The sequence below is a fragment of the Dipodomys merriami genome, unplaced genomic scaffold (genome assembly GCF_024711535.1).
Source record: "Dipodomys merriami isolate MVZ:Mamm:240054 unplaced genomic scaffold, mDipMer1.0.p SCAF_24, whole genome shotgun sequence".
Taxonomy (NCBI): Eukaryota; Metazoa; Chordata; class Mammalia; order Rodentia; family Heteromyidae; genus Dipodomys; species Dipodomys merriami.
The window spans coordinates 6,241,510-6,261,692 of record NW_027203826.1 but is presented as its reverse complement, the minus strand read 5'-3'; the positions used below and the strand labels follow the sequence as shown (position 1 = coordinate 6,261,692).

Genomic DNA, 20,183 nt, shown 5'->3' with positions numbered 1-20,183 from the left:
CCTTGCCTTTCCCTCACAATTGTATCTATAATCTCACCCCATCCATTCTTCATTAAAGAGTATTCTTTCCTTTTTATGTTTCACTTGCCCTTGCTGGTAGTGAAAGTGGCTTCTCTAATGCCTTTACTCTAGCCAATGAAATAATTGCTACCATGTCCGTCTTACCCCTTTCTATGCTTTAACTTTCGAATAGATGTTGACTGACCTCTTCAAGCATTTTCCTTAGTTTGCAGGCTATACAGCAGAATTGTTTTTTTTCTTCTTCTATGCTTACTGCTTTATACTTTTATAGTTCTCCTTTCCTACCAGACCAACTCAAAGTAGGATACTACCAGAAAATCAGAATGACATTTTTTTCCTCTATGTACTCTTCTCTGAGAGTCTTTATTGTTTCTACTAAGTCATCTATATTTTTAATGTTTTTATTGTAAAAATAGTATACAGAGGGGTTACAGTTACATGAGTAAGGTAATGAGTATATTTCCTATCGAGCATTGTTACCTCCTCGTTTTTCCCCACCAACCCTTCCCTCTGCACCTTCCCACCTCCCCCTCTCCCCCAAGTTGTAAAATTTGTTTTCATCAAAGTGTCTTGTACATGTCATTATTACAATAGGTCAACCCGTATCCTTGTTTCAGTATTTTGATATTTCCCTTTCCCTCCCCAAATCAGAAAAATGTATATACGAGATGCAGGGCACCGATGTCAAATACAGTGAAAACAGGGTTCAGCTATATTTTTGTTCAGATGACTTCTTAGATGTATGTATATGTGTGGGTATGTTGTGTATATACACATGCATGTATATGTGTATATCTGATTACTAACTTTGACCCTAAATCTAACTTTAATCTCTGTGTTATATATTTTTGAATCTCAATTTTTTTCTTCTCTGGTATTGTACATCAGTAAACCACTGCCATTCTCTGAACCATTATGTATGCTAGAGGTTTCAAGATAGGCTTGAACTTTCTCTCTGACTTCTGACTCCCATCAAGTCCTGCTGTTTTTTCTTGTAAAGTCGTGCTAATCCATCTTCTTTTTTTTTTTTCTTTGATAGACATTCTTCAGCTTTTCTTCAGTCAGTATTCAATTTCAATGGTATTCTGTAGTCCTCAAATGCACACATGCCAAATGAATTGTTTCCAAGTCTGTGGTTCAATTCCATTTTCTCACATGAGAATTTTTAACATAGTTAATTTTGCATCTATTTTTCCTCTAGAAGCAAACTTAAAAGACTTGTCTCCTCAGTGCCTATGAAAGTGCTGGTATAGAATATGGACCTAATACAAGTTTTGAGTCAAATTGAATATTCTTGTTAGTTCACAGTTCCAAGGAGGGAAGATGTGTGTCAGATATGAGATTTCTTTTTTCAAAGGAGAAATCAGAGAGAAGCAAAGGAAACATTTGACAAAGATCCATTTCTTAAACTGCATCAAAAGTGGTTTATAAGCTTGGTGTGGTGGTACATGCCTGTCCAAACTTGTTGAGGCTGAGGCAGGAGGATTGTGAGTTCAAGGCCAGCCAGTGCTACATAATGAGATTGAGACCAGCCTAAACGAGTACTTAAAGAAAAAGAGTGGTTTATAGACTAGTGAATGAGATGTTCAAAATTTTAAAATAAGTTCTTTTCAGAAAATGTAATTTATACAAGTAATACTTTGAGGATGTATAGGGCCATGTTTTGTAGAGACCTTAGCTAGAAGGATAAATGATGAGAGGACTGCATTTAGGAAATGAACTAAATGAATGTCTTTCACAGGCTGCTAGTTCAATTGATGCTGAAGATGGATTGAGGTTCATGCAAGAGATGATTGAGTTATCAAGTCAGCAGCAGAAGGAACAGCAGCTGCCTCCAAGAGCTGTGCAAATTGTCTCCCACCCATTTTTTGGCAGGGTAGTATTGACTGCTGGACCAGCTCAGTTTGGGCCAGATCTGTCTAAACATAAAGAGGTATGTCCACTTAAGTAGATTTGTTGAAATTAAATGTAAAATAGGAAGTATTTTCTTTTTTCCTTTCAATTCAGTAGTTTTCATTTATTTGAAAAAGCAGATGTTAGGGTTATAGCTCAGTGGATGTTAAGGAGGTACAAGATTTAGTTCTCAAAATCACCAAAAACAAACCAACAGACATGTAGTTAAACAAAAACCTATTCAGTCTCTCAGATTTAGATCAAATAAGGCTATATCTTTTAGAATTATATAGAGTATATAGTTTACTTTTAGAATTTTATTTAAAATGTAGTTTGGTAAGGATGAGAGTCAGTGACAGAGTGCTGACTTAGCATGTGTAAGATGCTAAGTTCAAGTCTTGTCACTCAAAAACTATAAAATATTATTCAGACTGCTCTAATACCTTTAATTTATCTAGAAATCATCTTTAGCCTTAACTAATATAACCTTTCTTTGATCAAAGATCTAACTCAATAGCTTAGTTTAGCAAACAACTAAAAGCCAAGGTGCTGTGGCTCAAATGGTTATGTAGAGAGATTCCAGATAGTCCACTGAGCAAATGTTGAAGACTAAGTTAGTGCACCCTTTTTGTTATAATAAAGGCAACAAAGTCCTATGCAGCTGAACAATTTACATGTTTATCTACTATTGATGGCAGGTCTGGGGTGATAGGGCCCCAGTATCTTGACAGACTCTGTTTCTACTCATTTAAACTTTGTTCTGATATATTTTTAAACTATGTAGATTTAGAGGTTGATTTTCCATTTCATTATGTGTCCTGTATTTTAGGCTCTGCTTGCCCTGTATTAGTTACAGAAAACAATAAAGGTCTATCTGTCTAGTCTACATGAGGAAGAATGTTAAAATATCTCTGAATAATCAGTTCTCTGGTTAATTTAATTTTCCTAGGAAGAGCTTACTGATTCTTGTGAATTAAATAAATTTTCCCCCCTCTTTCAAAAACTTTTTTGGTTATCATGGTGGTTTAAAAATGCCTCCCTTCTGTTTTTTTTGTTGTTGTTGTTTGTTTGTTTGTTTGTTTTGGTTGGTCATAGGCCTGAACTCTGGGCCTGGGTGCTGTCCCTTAGCTCTTCAGCCCAAGGCTAGCACTCTACCGCTTGAGCCACAGCACCACTTCCAGCAAGCATTCTACCACTAAGCAACCTTCCTAGCCCCTCCCTTCTGTTTTAAATGTAGGTTATAGTATGCAGCAAATCTGCCTACAGGTTCTAACCTTATCACTGACTAACATTGTATTTTTGAGAAAACTAACCCAAATCTTAGTTTCCCCAAATGTAAAATGGAAATACTTACAATATTTCTTTCAGAGTGACTATAAAGATCAGATTAGTTCGAAATTTATGTAAAAATACTTTATAAAATGCCAAGTACAATGAAGTATTCCTTCAATGTTCTGATAAGCAAAATATTTAAAACAAAAATTTGTGCCATGGGCTGGGAAGGTGGCTCAGTGGTAGAGTGATTGCCTTGCATGCATGAGGCCCTGGGTTTGATTCCTCAGTAGCACGTAAGCAGAAAAAGCCAGACATGGCTCTGTGGCTTGAGTGGTAGAGCGCTAGCCTTGAGCTGAAGAGCTGAGGTACAGCGCCCAGGCCCAGAGTTCAGGTCCCATGACCAACAGTCCCCCCCCAAATTTTTATGCCATGTATAACATAAACTTCATATGTTTTATAAAAGAATGAGTTGTATTTCTCTTGAAATTTTAGATATTGAAGGTTAATGACTAGATTATGATTTGAGAAGACAAAAGTTTTAGGTTGCTTTTTATTTCTGACAGACAAGAGGATTTGTTGCCAGCAGTAAACCATATAATGGTTGTTCAGAGCTTACTAACCCTGAGGCAGTGATGGGGAAAATTGCATTGGTTCAAAGAGGACAGTGCATGTTTGCAGAAAAGGCACGCAACATCCAGAATGCTGGAGCCATTGGTGGTATTGTTATTGGTAAGTAAGTTTCTATGCCATTGTGTTGATTAGGAGAATATGGTTTTTTGGATTTTTTTCCCTTTAAATGTTCTGAAATTTAATGGAAGTATCATGTTATTTTTACTTTGACAACAACAAAGGGAGATCATTCAGAGATTTAATAATTTCTATATATCTGTTATCTTTTTTGAAAGCCTAGTGTGTTTTCTTTATGTTAATGTCAGTGAAAATATATGCTATAAGTCATGAAGATGGTATAGGGAGGATGAAGGCACTAGTACTGTGGAAAAGAAAGGTGCACATGAAATCCTAAGATCCTTAGTGTAAAATTGCCCTCTGCTACCCAGTAGGAACCATGGGAAATTCCCAGTCATCCTCAAACATGTAGGCCTTAGAATCAGAGCCTTGAGTACAGTTCATGACTTTGCCACAGAGCCGCAGTATAATCTTGGCCAGCTTTAGTAATTTTATCTCTTATTCTGAAAATAATCTTTTGTGCTTCTGTAAGATGGTAATATCTTTTAAATAGTTGTGAAGTTTAAAGATAACATGTGTAAAATGTTTGTGGACTTGGGTATAAACACTAGTTGCTAGTGAATTTTAATAAAAATTTGGATGTTTTCCCCACAGGAAATACAAAATATATGCTTTAAATCGTTTTATTCATAAATTCCCACCAGTGTTTTGCTTTTTTATTGTATCAAGATGCACACACTATGACTTAAGATGGTAAACACATACTTTTCTGTTTAATTAGTTTGCATTCAGAAAGACCTAGAGGACCCTGGTCACATCTTAATTGTGAATTCTTCTAAATAGTTCTTCTCACAGAGAGAAAATTCAGTTTGCATTTTTTTTCTCATAATTAGGATGGAATTTTGAGTTCAGAGTAAGTAAAAAGGTATTTGAAGGGCTGGTGGTAGAGTTAGATGTGATGGGACATACCTATATTCCAATTGTGTTGGAGATAGAGACCAGAAAGGTCCCAGTTTCAAGCTAGACTGCACTAAAAGTCAGCCAGACCCTCTGTCAGTTGACATGCTATGTGTAGTGGTGCATTTCAGCTTTGTGACAGACATAGTTTGGGGACGAATGTGATCTGGCCAGCCAAAAACATGAAACTGTCTGCAAGGTAGCTTAAATAAAAAAGGCTAGGGACATAGCCCAAGCAGAGTTCCTGCCTAGTAAGCATGAGGCTCTGGATTCACACTAAAGGTACCATCAAAAATAAATAAGTAAATAGTTTTTAAAATGCAAGTAAAGGGCTGGTCATATGTCTCTGTAATATACTCTGGGTTCCATCCTTATCCCCAAGGGGAAAAGGGAAGAACATAAAATTTAAGTTAGGTCTTATTTCAGTAAAAAAGACTGAATTTACAATTCCTTTTGCTTATTCTGTGTGGGTCTTCCAGAGTTTATTTAATGGATTAGTTGATTTAAAGGTCTTCCAGAGTTAATTTAATGGATTAATTAGCTATAGAGAAATGTTAGGAGAAATTCTATTTAGTAACTAAATCAGCATAGACTAATCCTGTCCCATGCCTGTTGTAAGTAGATGTTTCACTGGAACACAGTCACACTGGTCTGTGTGCATGTAATCATCATTGCTTGGTACTACAGAGGTGAGTCATTGCAGCTATAAACCTCAGGTAGTCACTGTGTCAAATGTGTAGCTGGCTATAAGAAGTACTTTCTGACTCCTGAATTAACTCATTGTCTTTCCCATTACTTATTTTTCACATTGAATTTAGTATCTTACCATTACTATTATTTTGGACATTTCTTCCTGTATCAGTCTTTTTTGGGGGAGGAGGGGAAAACAGTCTATCACTTAAATCTAAATCTTAAGTTTTTCTGTTTCTATGCTTTTCTCTAAGCATATGAAATTTTTACAATCATAATTGTAGAATTTTGTGTTCTATGGTTTTCATGTATTATTGTATCTTTCTGTTTTGTGGGTTCTACTGAATAGTTCATTATAATGTGCTTACACTGGTAAGATGTTATGCACAACTGTACACAAACTGTACACAGTAAACTTCTATGAATAGGCTCTTTTGCTCCTTTTAACTTATTACCTTAAGGATAAATCCTAGAGTTATTGTGTCTAAAACCTGTTAACAGGTAAAAAGTAGTAACAACTGTTAAGTCTTCTTAATGGCAGCAGTCTTGATGCTTGCTGTGTTCGTTTTCTGATTAGATGACAATGAGGGGAGCAGCAGTGATACTGCCCCTCTGTTCCAGATGGCAGGCGATGGGAAGGATACAGATGACATCAGGATCCCCATGCTGTTCTTATTCAGCAAAGAAGGAAGCATCATACTGGATGCCATCCGAGAATATGAGGAGGTAGAAGTGCTCCTTTCTGATAAAGCAAAAGATCGAGGTAAGAGTCAAAACTCTGTTTTTCTACAGATGAATGTTAATTTGACTAATTTGTTAGATAAGAAGAATGAGTTACAAAAAAAGTAGGTTTCGGGCTGGGAAGGTGGCTCAGTGGTAGAGTGCTTGCCTTGCATACATGAGGCCCTGGGTTCAATTCCTCAGTACCACATATGCAGAAAAAGCCAGAAGTGGCGCTGTGGCTCAAGTGGTAGAGTGCTAGCCTTGAGCTGAAGAGCTGAGGGACAGTGCCCAGGCCCAGAGTTCAGGCCTGGCAAAAAAAAAAAAAGTAGGTTTTGCTTGTTTGTTTTGGTTCACTGGTAAAGCAAGTAGCATTTTTGGAAGATGATTTTAAAATAAAATTTCCTTTTGGAATTAAGAATAATAAAACATTTATTTTCTCTGTTGACTGACTTTAAACATGTTTTATATGCAATTTATCATTTTTACTATGATTTTGTCTAGTCTGTAAGAAAACCATTTTAGCCAAGTACTGGTTGCTCACCTCTGTAATTTAGCTAGTGAGAAGGCTGAGATCCAGAGGACCACAGTTTGAAGCCAGCCCTGGCAGAAAAGTCCATGGGTCTCCATTTCCAAAATAATGTTCAGGTGGGCTGGCCTGAGTGGTAGAGTGCCAGCCAAGAAAGAGCCAGTGGAAGATGCTGAGTCCAAACCCTATACTGGCAAGAAAAAAAGCCACTTTAGCTTCCAGGAATGCTCACCATTTCAGTTTCACTGATAGTACATCTTAAATTTGCTTTAATAAGGAATGAGCAGAGATTGCTTAAATGTCATTTTATACAATATGTTAGCAGTGGGTCTCAGTAGCAAGTGTTAACATGTGACCACGGCCTTGCTGAAAGGCCATAGAAATCTTCCCACTAAGATCTTTTTTTGTTTGTTTGTTTTGAGGCTGCTTATGGGACCGGGGCACTGTCTCTGAGCATTTTTGCTCTACCACTTTGGTCCACAGCTCCACTTCCCAATTTTGAATGTTTGATTGGAGACAAGAGTCTCACAGGGACTTTTCTGCCAGGGGTGGCTTTGAAATGTTATCCTCATATCTCAGACTCCTGATTACCTAGAATTATAGGCACCACTGGCACCTAGGGAGATCTGTTCTTGTCACACAGGTATTTAGCAGTTATAAGAGTTACAAATATTCCTGAAAAAGAAGATAACATGCCTTAAATTATGAGAGTATATAGTTATCCCTTGGCCAAAGTGTTTATTAGTAATTTGAAATTTACTTAAGCCCTAAGTATATATAAAGCAAGGGCTTACCAGTATTCTTTTTTTTTTTTCTTTTGGTCAGTCATGGAGCCTGAACTCTGGGCCTGGGCACTGTCCCTGCGCTCTTCAGCTCAAGGCTAGAACTCTACCACTTGAGCCACATAGCCACTTCCAGTTTTCTGGTGGTTAATTGGAGATAAGAGTCTCACAGACTTTCCTGCCTGGGCTGGCTTTGAACCATGATCCTCAGATTTCAGCCTCCTGAGTAGCTAGGATTACAGGCGTGAGCCTGTATAGTTTTATACCAAGAGATAGGGGAGAAGTCAAGGCAAGTGAGTTGCCAGACAGGCTGTGGTTTTGCTTGTGATTGTTCTTTTTCTTGTCTGTTTGAGGCACTAGAGAGAGAGCTAGCCTCCTTCCATCCCCTTAAATACATGGAGTTGTATAATTTACATAGGTAGAGTTGTTGTGGCCTATAAGGAGTTTCATAGATATGCAAGAGATTGATTCAGTTCAGTATAACTTTGAAGTGGGACAGCTGTTTTTAAAGGCTGATTAATATTCTAATACTAGACTTATCTTTTTCTGTCTTCCTATATTACTTTTATTCTTCTTTGAATTCTTTGAGTTACTAAGAGCAGTAGAGTGAGTCAGATGTATGCATGTAAGGATGTGTAGACGGGAACAGAATACAATACAAAGATTTTCTGATCATCTTAAATTCTTCTGTGTACCCCTGCCCCTACCATCCTTTCTAAATTTGGATCTTCTTTTTACATACATGCATTTAGGTACATCAAACACAGACAAAATAATAATCTTTTTAATGACTTTGCTTTTCCCCCCTCATTTTGTGCTACCATTGGAATTTCAGCAGCAATATTAAAAGGTAAAATGATTCCAAGCTACATTATTAATAGTAGTAAGTATCTCGCATTAATAAACCTCAAGTTATATATGCATACGTGTGTTATGTATATGCACACACATACATATATAATTTTGTTTCAGTGAGTACCATGATAATATCTTGTTTAAGTTATTTTCATGCTTAATTAGTTGTCCAATAATAATAATCTGTACTGATCCTGTCATCACAAATTCTGTGAATGTACATTGCTAGGGTAGATGACTTCACTAGCCCATGTCTATGTAACAGTCACTTTAGGACAGTGTTGCTTTTCAAGTATTTATTACCTAACATCCTTACTTGAATATGATGTAAAATATTTAAAGTACTGGCTTGTTTAAATAGCTCTAAGTCATAGGATGGAAATACACAGAGGATTAGGACTGTTAAGATTAGGTAGAGAATGTACTTCCTTTATTAGAGAAAGGGTATGATGATTCCTATTGGGGGAAAAGTCCTGGGGAATAGTATTCCATAAGGATCTTGAAATAAATGGGCACATTATTTAAATGATATTTTAAAACCTGTTTGAATTGCACTCCTGTTACAGACTGATCCTTTGATAAAAGGTTTTAAAAATCACCTTTTTTGTTTAATAGCTCTTTTGAGAACTATACAGCCATATTAGCTAAGCCAATAACACATTATTATTCATATTTACCACTGTACAAAGATCAATAATAACTTAATGAAGTCACCTACTTCATTCACTTAGGATAATAGCCTAACAAGTTATGGTCTGCAGTAATGATCGTTGATCCATTCCATTCCAACATTGGGTGTGTAACCCTGTAACAGAATCTTCTAACCTGGTTAAAGACAAGGCTTCTGAGTCCTGTTCAAAACTGTTGAACAGACTCTGAAGGCAGAGAATCAGAATCTGAGATTTGAGTTGCATTTCCCATGTAATGATAATGTAGCTGGTTCCTCATTTGTACTTTGAGAAACTGACCAAGACCTAAGACTTTTCTATCTCCAACTATGCATCTGGTCATATTTGTGCAGTCAAGGGTTGTGGTTGGTACTATAAAAGTGCACAATTAATACCTCAAAAACTCAAACAATAAAATGTTCTCTAAATTACTCTTTCTAAAATGACCTCATATCAGAAGTAAATATTGTTATTCATAAAGTCACATTATACTGGTTAAGCAGTTCTTTGTACATACAGAAAATAGGCATCTTAAGATCTCACCTTCACTTTCTTACTGTGATGATAAATTACAGCCACTAGTATTCCCAAACCTGAAACCATCCTCTACTTGTTAGCAACAAATATTACATGGTTTCCTCAGAAGTGAAAGCATTAGTAATTTCTCAAGTGGAGACACTACTTCCTTGGGCCAAATAAGTGACAATTCTGAGTTGCCCACAATCTGTTAAAATGGTCAGTACTGGTGTTTTTGTTTTTTTGTTTTTCTTTTTTGTCGGTTGTGGGGCTTGAACTCTGGGCCTGGGCACTGTCCCTGAGCTCTTTAGCTCAAGGCTAGTGCTCTACGAATTGAGCCACAGCGCCATTTCCAATACTGTGTTTCTTATATGTCTCATCTTTCCAAAATTTCAGTTCAGAAAGATGCTTAATTCCAAACATATCCCCACAAAAGACAATGTATTGTCAATATTCCTTGAACACTGAATATACAGATAAATGAGTGAATGATTGTACAATATCTGATCATCAAGTATTTGGATTGGTTCTTTTCTCCTTTTATTAGCAAAATAATTTTTTGGTGTCTTGAGATTTTCTTTGTTCCTTTGTTTTTTGTGTTTTTGATACATACTGTTCCTAAATGTAATATTTCATAGTTAGGAGGATCATAAGATCTCATATACTGGTGAAAGCAGGCATCTTAAAAAATTAGAACAGAAACAAAGGAAGAGGCAACAATGTTTGATAAGAAATGTACTCATGGGGCTGGGAAGATGGCTCAGTGGTAGAGCGCTTGCCTTGCATGCCTGAGGCCCTGGGTTCGATTCCTCAGCACCACATAAGCAAAATGAAAAAAGCCAGAAGTGGCACTGTGGCTCAGGTGGTAGAGCTCTAGCCTTGAGCTGAAGAGCTGAGGGACAGCGCCCAGGCCCAGAGTTCAAGCCCCAGGACCAACCAAAAAAAAAAGAAATGTACTCATTAACTTGCCCATGTAATTGTAACCCCTCGTATGGTATTTTCACAATAAAAAAACAAAAAAAACCCCTAATTTCCAACCACACAAAAAAAATTAGAATATGGCAGACCTTAACTCCTTTCTATATTTCCATACTTCTCTACCATTTTTACTTTATCTCTTTTTCAGTAACTGTGTAAAAAAAAACCAACATATTTTCTTCTATGGGTATCTTTGAAAACTCTTTCCTACCTCTTTCTCTCTCACCATCTCCTTTTCCCCCTTTTTCCCTTTCTCTCCCTTCCTCTGTCCCTCTCTCCCTTTCCTCCATCCCTCTCCTTTCTCTTTTTCTCCCTTCCCTTTCTCCTACCCCCTTCTCGTCTTTCCTCTCTTCCTTCCTTCTCCCTTTTTCCCCTCTCATTTAGTTGACTTTTGGTGGCTTTCCTATAGTGATTGTTGTCTTTTGCTTATACTTGTTACAAGATCAATTAGAGATACAGCAAATTCTTTCACTTAATCTCTCATCTTCCTGAGATAACAAGGCAATGTTAAGTTTGGTGTGTAGTCTTTTCTATTTGCCTTTGTGCTTGCTTCATACATTTCAGGATTGCAATTTTTTTTTATAGTAATGCGATATATTATAAGTACCATTAGTAACTTCTTAGTGACTTTTTACAGTCAAATCTATATCCCTTTAGCCCAGTAGTACAGCAGAACATATCTTTTAAAAGCTGCATAACATTTATATGTCAACTATAATGTAATTTATCTACTTCACTCTTAAGCATTCAAATCATTTCCATATTTTATAGTTTGTTTTATTGTTATATACAGTGGTAGAGGAAATATTCTGTATGTATCTACATGCATAGTAAATGAAATCAACTAGTGGAAAAGATGTGAGATAATTTAATTTTAATAAATGTTGTAAGTTGCAGTAGTGATTGACATCCTTCGAGCAAGATATGATAGTGTATGTTTCTTCCTCATTTTAGTCAGCATATTTTCCTTTTAGGGTATAATTTTTCATTGAGCATGGTCTTGGTTTAACAGAGATGCATACCTATCTACTAAAGAGTACCAAGATATGTGACTAGAGTAGACACATAAAGTAAAGTTGAGAGGAATATCCTGAGAAGAGGAAGTAAGTGATGAGTGACAGATGTAAATGGGATACAACATTCAGAAGGTTAGTGATAAGAAGGTCAGAAACAAATTGGTAAGTAAAGAGCTAATTATGTAAGGGGTTCAGGACCATACAGGAATGAAAGTATTATTGATGGTAGTGGTATTTTTTTAACCAATAACAAAAGAGAACCATAAAGGAAATTGAATCATCAATTTGCTTTGCCTTTTTGACAATTATCTTTTCTTCATTGTTTGTAAGCCCCTCTAAAGTGCATACTATAAATTATCTACAAAAAATAAATTTCATACATATAAATTTCATGCATATAAGAGGCAGAGTTAGAGATAATACTTACATTTTCCCAATAATATTTGTGTCTGTCCATTTCTTTCATTTATATTTTTATGTAAACAAATATTGAAATATTAATACATTTAAAGCTCATGAGGTTTCCTACCATTGTTCAAAAGATCACATTGTTCAGAAGATGCTATTTTTACATAATAGTTTCTTAAATTTTCTTCTGGACTTTTTACCAGTTCCTTTTTTTCCTTTGAGTCACATGAATTTGTTTATTTAATTTTTATTGTAAGGGGTGTACAGAGAGGTTATAGTTACATAAGTCAGGTATTGAGTACATCTCTTTTTGAACAGGGTCACCTTTTCCCTCATTTTCTACTGGAATTTATTTTTATTTTTACAATTTTTTTTTTTTTTGGTTGGTTGTGGGGCTTGAACTCTGGGCCTGGGCGATGTTGTTGAACTCTTCAGCTCAAGACGAGCTCTCTACCACTTGAGCCACAGCGCCACTTCCCAGAATTTATTTGTAATGGAAGTGTTAGGAGTCTTGCTTTCTAATAGAGTGGTCAGTCATTTAACCATTTGTAAAGCAAACATCAAATACAGAAACAATATTTTTAAAGTAGAAATGGGATTCAGTTTGGAATGATATGATTGCATATTTGACATCTAAATTAGGTAAAATGTTCAATAGTAAGACTTTCTATTCAAGAATGTACCTAGATATTTAAATCAGGTCTGGCTTTACATTTTTATTTTAGTATTTAGAATTTAGCAAAATGAGTCCTGTACCCCATAATGATTTAATTCTGTGTTTTGTAGCTTTTATTTGTTATCAAAAGAATATTTGATTTTATTTTTAGCTAGTTAGCTGCTGAGGACTTAGTGGTGTTTACAATTATTTAAATTTTTTAAATCAAATTTTTAATTAATTTAACAGTAATTTTTAAAATTACAGTTGCTTTTAATTTTAGCATACAATCACAGCACAGTCTGAAAATACAGATATTTAATGTTTCTTTTCTTGTAATTCTGATTATTGTATTTTCTTGTTCTATTGTATTAACTATAGTAATTCTCAGTAATCTAGCCTACATAAGCTCTAAGCAACCAGCTCCCTGCTTTTTTTGGTTTCCCTATCTCACTAAATTGTACCTCTTTTACAACCCAGAAGGAATAAATATGTGTTAGGACTCCTCAGACACCCCCTTCTACACCTCCCCCCAAAATAAAACCTATAAGGATATGAATTTCCCTGATCAGACAGGGCTAGTTGATCAAAGTGAGCACATACACACCCCTACCTATACCTTCCTACATGCTCACATTTCCTTTGATTTTTTTTAATTTATTTTTTGCTAAATAGGTCCATTTTCTTTAACAAGCACTACTTATCCTTTAAATTATAGCTCAGGTGTTATTTTCTGAAAGAACCCCTCAAATTTAATTTCTGTCAGCTTTCCTAACACCACATATCTTACCTCTTTCCAAACTTGTCACAGTTTTTCATTTATTTTGTAAATAATACTACTCTCTGGAAATATCTTCCTCACCTGTTGGTGATACATAAGAGCAGGTATAGTGTGTGGGTTTGCACCTATATCTCAGGCACTGTGCACTTTGCTGCATTGAGGCATCTCTAGGTGTGCATTTAGATGCCTACCTGAACACATGGCAGAGAAGAATGTTGCTGTTCAAGCACTTTGCTGTCAGAACCCCAAATAAATGCCTCCAGTGATTTTACTTATATTGATTATACAAGGTTTCTTCAACCTCCCAGTAGAGTTTAGAATGATTATGTCTAATAGCTCATAAACAGACACTCAGTAACAGTTTTAGTAATTTCAGTTCTTGTCTTTCTTTTTATTTTCTGAGTTCCTTCTGACAGTACTTTCATTTGATCAATCACATTAATACCTAGAATCATCCAAACTCTTCTCACGTGAATCATCATGGCTTTACAGAGTGGCAATTTCACTTTTCCAAGAAATACTATTGCAAAATACAGTGATGATCAGTGCTATTTAAACTTGTTTCTATTAATTATGTTTGTATAGGCAAGCTTTACTGCATTTAGACATTTAATAAATAGTAGCCATATATTGCAAATTCATATACATTTTCATATTATTGCTTAGTGTTAATCTTAGAATTTACTAGTGCTAATTTACTAATACTAATACTATAACAACCAGTTATTAGTCATTTTCTTCAGTTCAGAACATTTCTGGTTTCGGTATATTTTGCAAAATAAATATACATTATCAGACAGTCAGTCATTAGCAGTTCTGGTGCTCTCTTGCTCTGTACTCAGTGATTATTTTTGTTTTACTAATTTTATTGCAAAACACAGCATTACTGTAATTGTAACAATAATTTTTTGAGAATGAAAGTAGCACAACATTTGTTTCTTTATACAGATCCTGAAATGGATAACGAAGAACAACCATCCTCTGAAAATGATTCTCAGAATCAAAGTGCTGAACAAATTATATCAATTTCTCCAACAGTTGATTTGGTTGATCAAGAGACTCCTGAAGAAAGTTCTTTAAACTCTCCCCCAGAGTCATTATCTCCAGCAGATACTGAGGATGCTGCAGATGTTTCCCCTCCTGAACAGACTTCAAGTCCCACAGCAAACCATGAGACTCCAAGTCTTGATGGTGAATGTACAGATCTAGACAACCAACTTGAAGAACAATCAGAAACTGAGGAAAATTCTAGTCCTGAGGTTAGCTGGGATAAGAAGGCCCAGCCCATAGATTCCATATTAGCAGACTGGAATGAAGATATAGAAGCATTTGAAATGATGGAGAAGGATGAGCTATGACTCACTAAAAAATATGGTGGTAGGTATTTTAAAAGAACAGATAAACTGTAGTTATAGACACCCTAATACAAAGCAAGCTGTTCAGTGGGAACTTTGAGTATGAATGAGCAACCACGTTCTGACTGGGATAGTAGTTATCATAGGAATCTGGAGCATGCTGACTCAAACTGACCTTGTTTAAATTGTCCCATCAACAGCAGAAACTCACAATTCCCCCTCTCAGATGACAGCATTGCATACCCTGTATGTCAGGGAAAGATTTCTGGGCATTCCTGGGAGCCATATTTCTACAGTCTCTGAATAGACAAGAAACAAACTCAGTTCTGAGTGAATTGGGGCATAGGAGTTTATTTAGCTTTCTAATTAAAGGGTTTGGGGTTGGAGTCCCTTTGGGGAAGACACAAGTGAGTATCATGCATTCTGTTATGCTGCCTTTACAAAACCTAAGTGGTTGTGAAGCAGATTGCATTGTGGTAGAACCAGTTTCCACTCAGCACTTTCCACTGGCTTCATAGAGGACAAATGTTCAGGATGACTTGAGTTTTTTCCTCTCCTAATGCTGTCCTTTTCATTTAAACCAAAGGTAAAGCCAGTGTGCTTTCCTAGAGAGTTTCTCCATAGACTAATCACTGGGACCAGGATTAAAAAGTCACATAATAGACTGTGGAAATTTGTTACTTCATATTTTTGATAAATGGAGCAAAGGAGAAACTATAATGTTGCAATACAGATTTCTCATTGGGCCTTCTATAGGGAAAGCCATGACAACTCTGAAATGGAACTTAGCATAATATCCTTGTGGGGTAGTTAGAAATACTTAGCAGTTCAGTTCTCCAAGGGATTACCTTAGCCATTGATTGGCCCTACTCCATCTCATGATAGGTATGTAGGATACCTAATGGCTGTCCTCTAGAACCACGATGAAACTGTGGAAGTGATCTAAAATTCCTGGGTAGCTACTGCTTTCTCCTTTGAAACTGGTTTCTGATGTTTCCACCTAGGAAGTCTTTTGCATTTTCTGTTGAATCATAGTTTTTAGGTTTTGTTTTAACTAATATTCCTTCTGATATGGACTTGAAAATGAATCTCTGGAGTCCTGTGTGAAACTATTACACAGCAGCAACTATATACAGCCATACAGCTTAAGGAAAAAAATTCCTGTTTTTTTTCTTTCTTTTTTCTTTTTCTTTTTCTTTTCTTTTTTCTTCTTTTTTTCTCTTTTCTTTTTTTTGATGGCAGTCTGGTGCTGGCTACATTTAAATTTAAAAAAAAAATTTGCTGGTTATATTGGTAGACAGCCCTGTATTGCAATCATGGCTTTACCCATTTTATTTATTTTTAAAAATTTGATCAGTTCTAAACAAATATCTGACAGGCTTAATTCCTTTCTCTTTACCATGACATTACACAATAACCTTTTCCTAAAACATGGTTTTGAGGTACTGAATAACTTACATATGGAGCTGTTCAAGAACAGCAATGCTGTATTGTAGTTATGTAAATTTGTGTACAGTGTATTAGATCCCAGGTAAACATATTCTCTTATAAGGAGCTAAATACCTGCTTTCAAAAATTCCAGCTAAACATAATTGGATCAGCAAGAATAAGTCTTATGAATAATTCACTTGGGGGGGGAGGGTGGAAGAGTAGAATAGCAAGACCTTTATTGACTCTTTAACTAATCTTGACACCAAAATGAGTAACTTTAGTCTCTCTGCATGTAAAATTTGGTGTGCGAAGATAGAACTATAATACATACAGTATACAGAAGGATATACATAGTGCTTTGTTCATCTTAACTGCAAAGCTGCCAAAATAGCTGAAGCTTAATTACTTCACTTGATTTATAGGACTGGGGCTTGGAGAAAAGGAGCAGATGTTCCTCTAAGACTTTGATTACAGAAGCCTTATATACAATGATTTGATTTTTCATTTGTAGCTCAAAGCCATTTTGTCCAAATCTTAACTCCTCTGAGTTTTCAGAACGGCATTTTCCCCTCAGAGAGCTTGAGAAATGAGGGAGGCTGCAACCCACTAGGAAGAGCCAGCTTCCTGCCACTCTCCCTTCCTTTGGCCTTTAGGGGGCATTGTTGTTCTTCACTGAGATTTAGATGCAATTTGTTTAAATAAATCCTTTTATGAAAAAAGAAAAGGAAAGGAAGAAAAAAGAAAATTTCCAGTTATACTTACTACTCAGAAGGAATGATCTCAATTTTTCCAGTTTAAAAAAATATATGTTGTTTCAAAACACTAATACTATTATTGACTTTGCAATCATTTATTTATTTGACATACTGCCACAGTAGTTGAGTTCATTTAAAAATTCCAATTGTATTAGACTTTTAAAAATGTTTTGTTTGTTACATATCTTTCATAGCTATATTATTTACTTGCAGAAGATTCAGGGGGTTCCTGAATTTAGAAACATCTGGTCTACCTCAGTTAAATGTTGACTGCTTTGAAATATAGCTGAAATGATCACCACAGCCATAAAATTGTTTAGCTAGGAGAGATTTATATAATGTTTACAAACCTGGAATCAAGTAAGGATTTTACCTGGAAGTTAAAAGTTAGATATTCTTAGAGCAAGTATTTAATTCGGGTATTTTCAACTTTTAAAACTTGTTTACCTAATAAGAATAGCTATAGTTTTTTTTGCATGAAAAGTCCATTGAAATATAATTTTCAGTGATTTCCCATCAAGTTTAAGCATGAAAGAATTGTAATTTACTAGATATGTTTGGGATGGGATTTTTTTTTTTTTGGTGGTAGGTTTTCTTTTCTTTTTTTTTTTCTTTTTAAACTGTAACTAGCTCCCAAAAAGAATATAATTGTTTCAGAACAAATTTTTTTGACATTTTTCTTTTCCTTTTTTCTACAGTATTAGAAATTTTAAAATGAAAAATTGTGCACTTTCTGATTTTAATTTCTCAAGAATCTTTTATTTTCAATACAACCCATTTATAGCAAAGCCAGCATTTGTTCTCTCAACAAACCCCATGCCAAATTTATCATAAAGAAAGCTCAGCATAAGTAATTCAAATAGTGCTTATAATTTTAGAGGGGTTGGGTAGAACTTAGTAAATATTCCAACCAGTCGTTTTATGCACAAGGCTTCAGTCAGAACATAGAAAAAAAAAACATTCTGTGAATGAAACATTGTATGTTCAGATTTTATAAAAGACATTTTTAAAAGCCCAATTTACAGCCGTATATTTTCTTATGATGTAATTTATGAAAAAGATGTCTGTACTAACAGGTGCTGTAACACTACTGTTGTTGGGTTTTATCGTTTGGTGATAAATGTATACAATATTTCTAATGGAAACTATGTACTGTGATGTAAAAGTCTGGGCAAAATGTATATAAATCCTTGTATATAATTGTGTATTTGATTATAATTACTGATTGTAAAGATTTAATAAAACATGTAAATATTGTGTTCTAGTTTTTGCATTTTTATAATCATTGTACTTCGATATTCATGACTCTGGTTTTCCTTTCCTTTTCACTTCCAAATAGGGGTTTGAGGGATGTGTGACTGCAGAGAGCAATGCACACTGAACAGTTCCACAACTCAGGTAGTGTTGCAGGGCCTCAGACTAGGATTGGAGAAAAATAATAATTCTCAATGTTGGCATTGGTAATATGCTTATATTTTGCTACTCCTAGAAATGCCTGACTTTAGAACAGTTAGTGTGACATCCTCTTCCTATTGTCCTGTTACATAACTGAAAGCATGACAAAGGCCTGTTTCCACTCTTTAAGTCTCCACTCCCTCACTCTGTATTTATTAGTCCACTTCCACTTTGTCCACTGAGTGGAATAATTCTCAGGACCTCCAGTCTGTTGGTCTCACTGGTTCTTTAGAAATCTATTACTGTCCCTGGCCTCATTGCCCCTTCACCTTGTATTAGTTTCTTTTCCTCTGCTAACTTGAAAACACCTTAAACACTATTAAATCCCTCTGCACCTAAGCTTGAGGAGCTCTTGGAACTGAATGAAATCATTCCCCACTGCTGACTAACTTCAATTTTAAATCATGACTGGAAATCTCAAGTGAGATCTAATACTTTCCCAATTCTAGCCACATTTCTTTTATTTTTGTACTCTGGAACAATACTTTCATCCTTTCAAAACTCTCCCAGTCCTCCCCTGTCAAGCACTTGATGACTTCACCATTGAGAAAATAGAGATGAAAAGGACTCAGCTTGTACCAACCCTCACCTGTGGAATCACACAACCTCTACTGTGAATCCTAGGACTTTTTCTATCCTCATGTTGGAGAGCTGGAACCCTAGGCTTGAACCAGATGTACATGAAAATGGAAGAACCAGACTGCTAGACTCCATTTGACCACAAGGTAAAGGAATCCCTGCCCATTCTCTTATATCCCTTACTGTAGCACCCTGCAACCAGAGGGAACAGATTGCCTGCAAGCTTTAGTACTGGTATAATAGGAATACTGGGAATCCCACACAAGGAAGCCTCAGCCAAACAGTCCCAGTCTTTACAGGAAAATGGGAAAAAACATTGAGTGAAAGCCTATATATCAAGCTCTTGTTTTTGTTTTCTCTCTACTGCTGGTGGAAATGCCAAATAGCCCAAGTAACATACATACACGTGCGTGTGCACACCCACCCACACATGGGTCAGTTTTTGTAGATACTGGTTCAGCAGTACACATCAAAGCCTCTTATTTCCTTTTAACTCAATTCATCTGTTACTGGGAACCTGAGATAGAGGAGAAAAACCACAGACTTCCATCCAAATACAGTGAAAGAGTGAAATGTATACATTTAAATGTCTTTTTTTGGGGGTTGGTTATGGAGCTTGAACTCTGCCTGAGTGCTGTCCCTCAGCTCTTCAGCTCTAGGATCATGGTTTAAGAGCAGTATGACACACCAATTAAAAGTAACATTGCACTTTTTAAAATATAAAGTACTATAGTAACCACATTTTCTTGATCCATTCATCTACTGAGGGGCATCTGGGTTGGTTCCATAGCTTAGCTATGGTAAATAATGCTGCAATAAACATAGTTGTGCTGGTAGCGTTAGTGTGGTCTTGTTTTTGTCATTTAGGTAAATGCCCAAAGTGGGATTGCTGGGTCATAGGGGAGCTCTATGTGGATTCTTTAAAGGGACCTCCATACTACTTTCCAAAGTGGTTGAACAAGTTTACACTCCCACCAACAATACAGTAAGGTTCCCTTCTGTCCACATCCCTTCTAGCATCTGTTGTTTAATTAGAGTTCTTGATTATAGCCATTCTAACTGGGGTGAGGTGGTATCTTAATGTTGTTTTGATTTGCATTTCTTTTATGGCTAGAGAGGTTGAGCATTTCTTCATGTGTCTATGGGCCATCCTTCTTTCCTCTTCAGAGAAGTTTTT

The 20,183-nt window shown here is 35.9% G+C and overlaps 1 protein-coding gene across 4 annotated transcripts in view; it reads left to right on the top strand.

The window, feature by feature from the left end:
- Edem3 (ER degradation enhancing alpha-mannosidase like protein 3) overlaps positions 1 to 18,229 on the top strand; it is a 74,692-nt gene extending 56,463 nt beyond the window's left edge. For 2 of the 4 annotated variants that reach the window (XM_070034216.1, XM_070034217.1), the window contains exons 17-21: positions 1,763 to 1,954; positions 3,753 to 3,918; positions 6,101 to 6,286; positions 8,390 to 8,437; positions 14,380 to 18,229. In XM_070034216.1, coding sequence (XP_069890317.1) covers positions 1,763 to 1,954; positions 3,753 to 3,918; positions 6,101 to 6,286; positions 8,390 to 8,437; positions 14,380 to 14,789 — 1,002 coding nt within the window. In that variant the 3' untranslated portion in view covers positions 14,790 to 18,229. The remainder of the gene's footprint in view (positions 1 to 1,762; positions 1,955 to 3,752; positions 3,919 to 6,100; positions 6,287 to 8,389; positions 8,438 to 14,379) is intronic. The other 2 variants (XM_070034218.1, XM_070034219.1) reach the window with 1 other exon arrangement.
- The last annotated feature ends 1,954 nt before the right edge of the window (positions 18,230 to 20,183 follow it).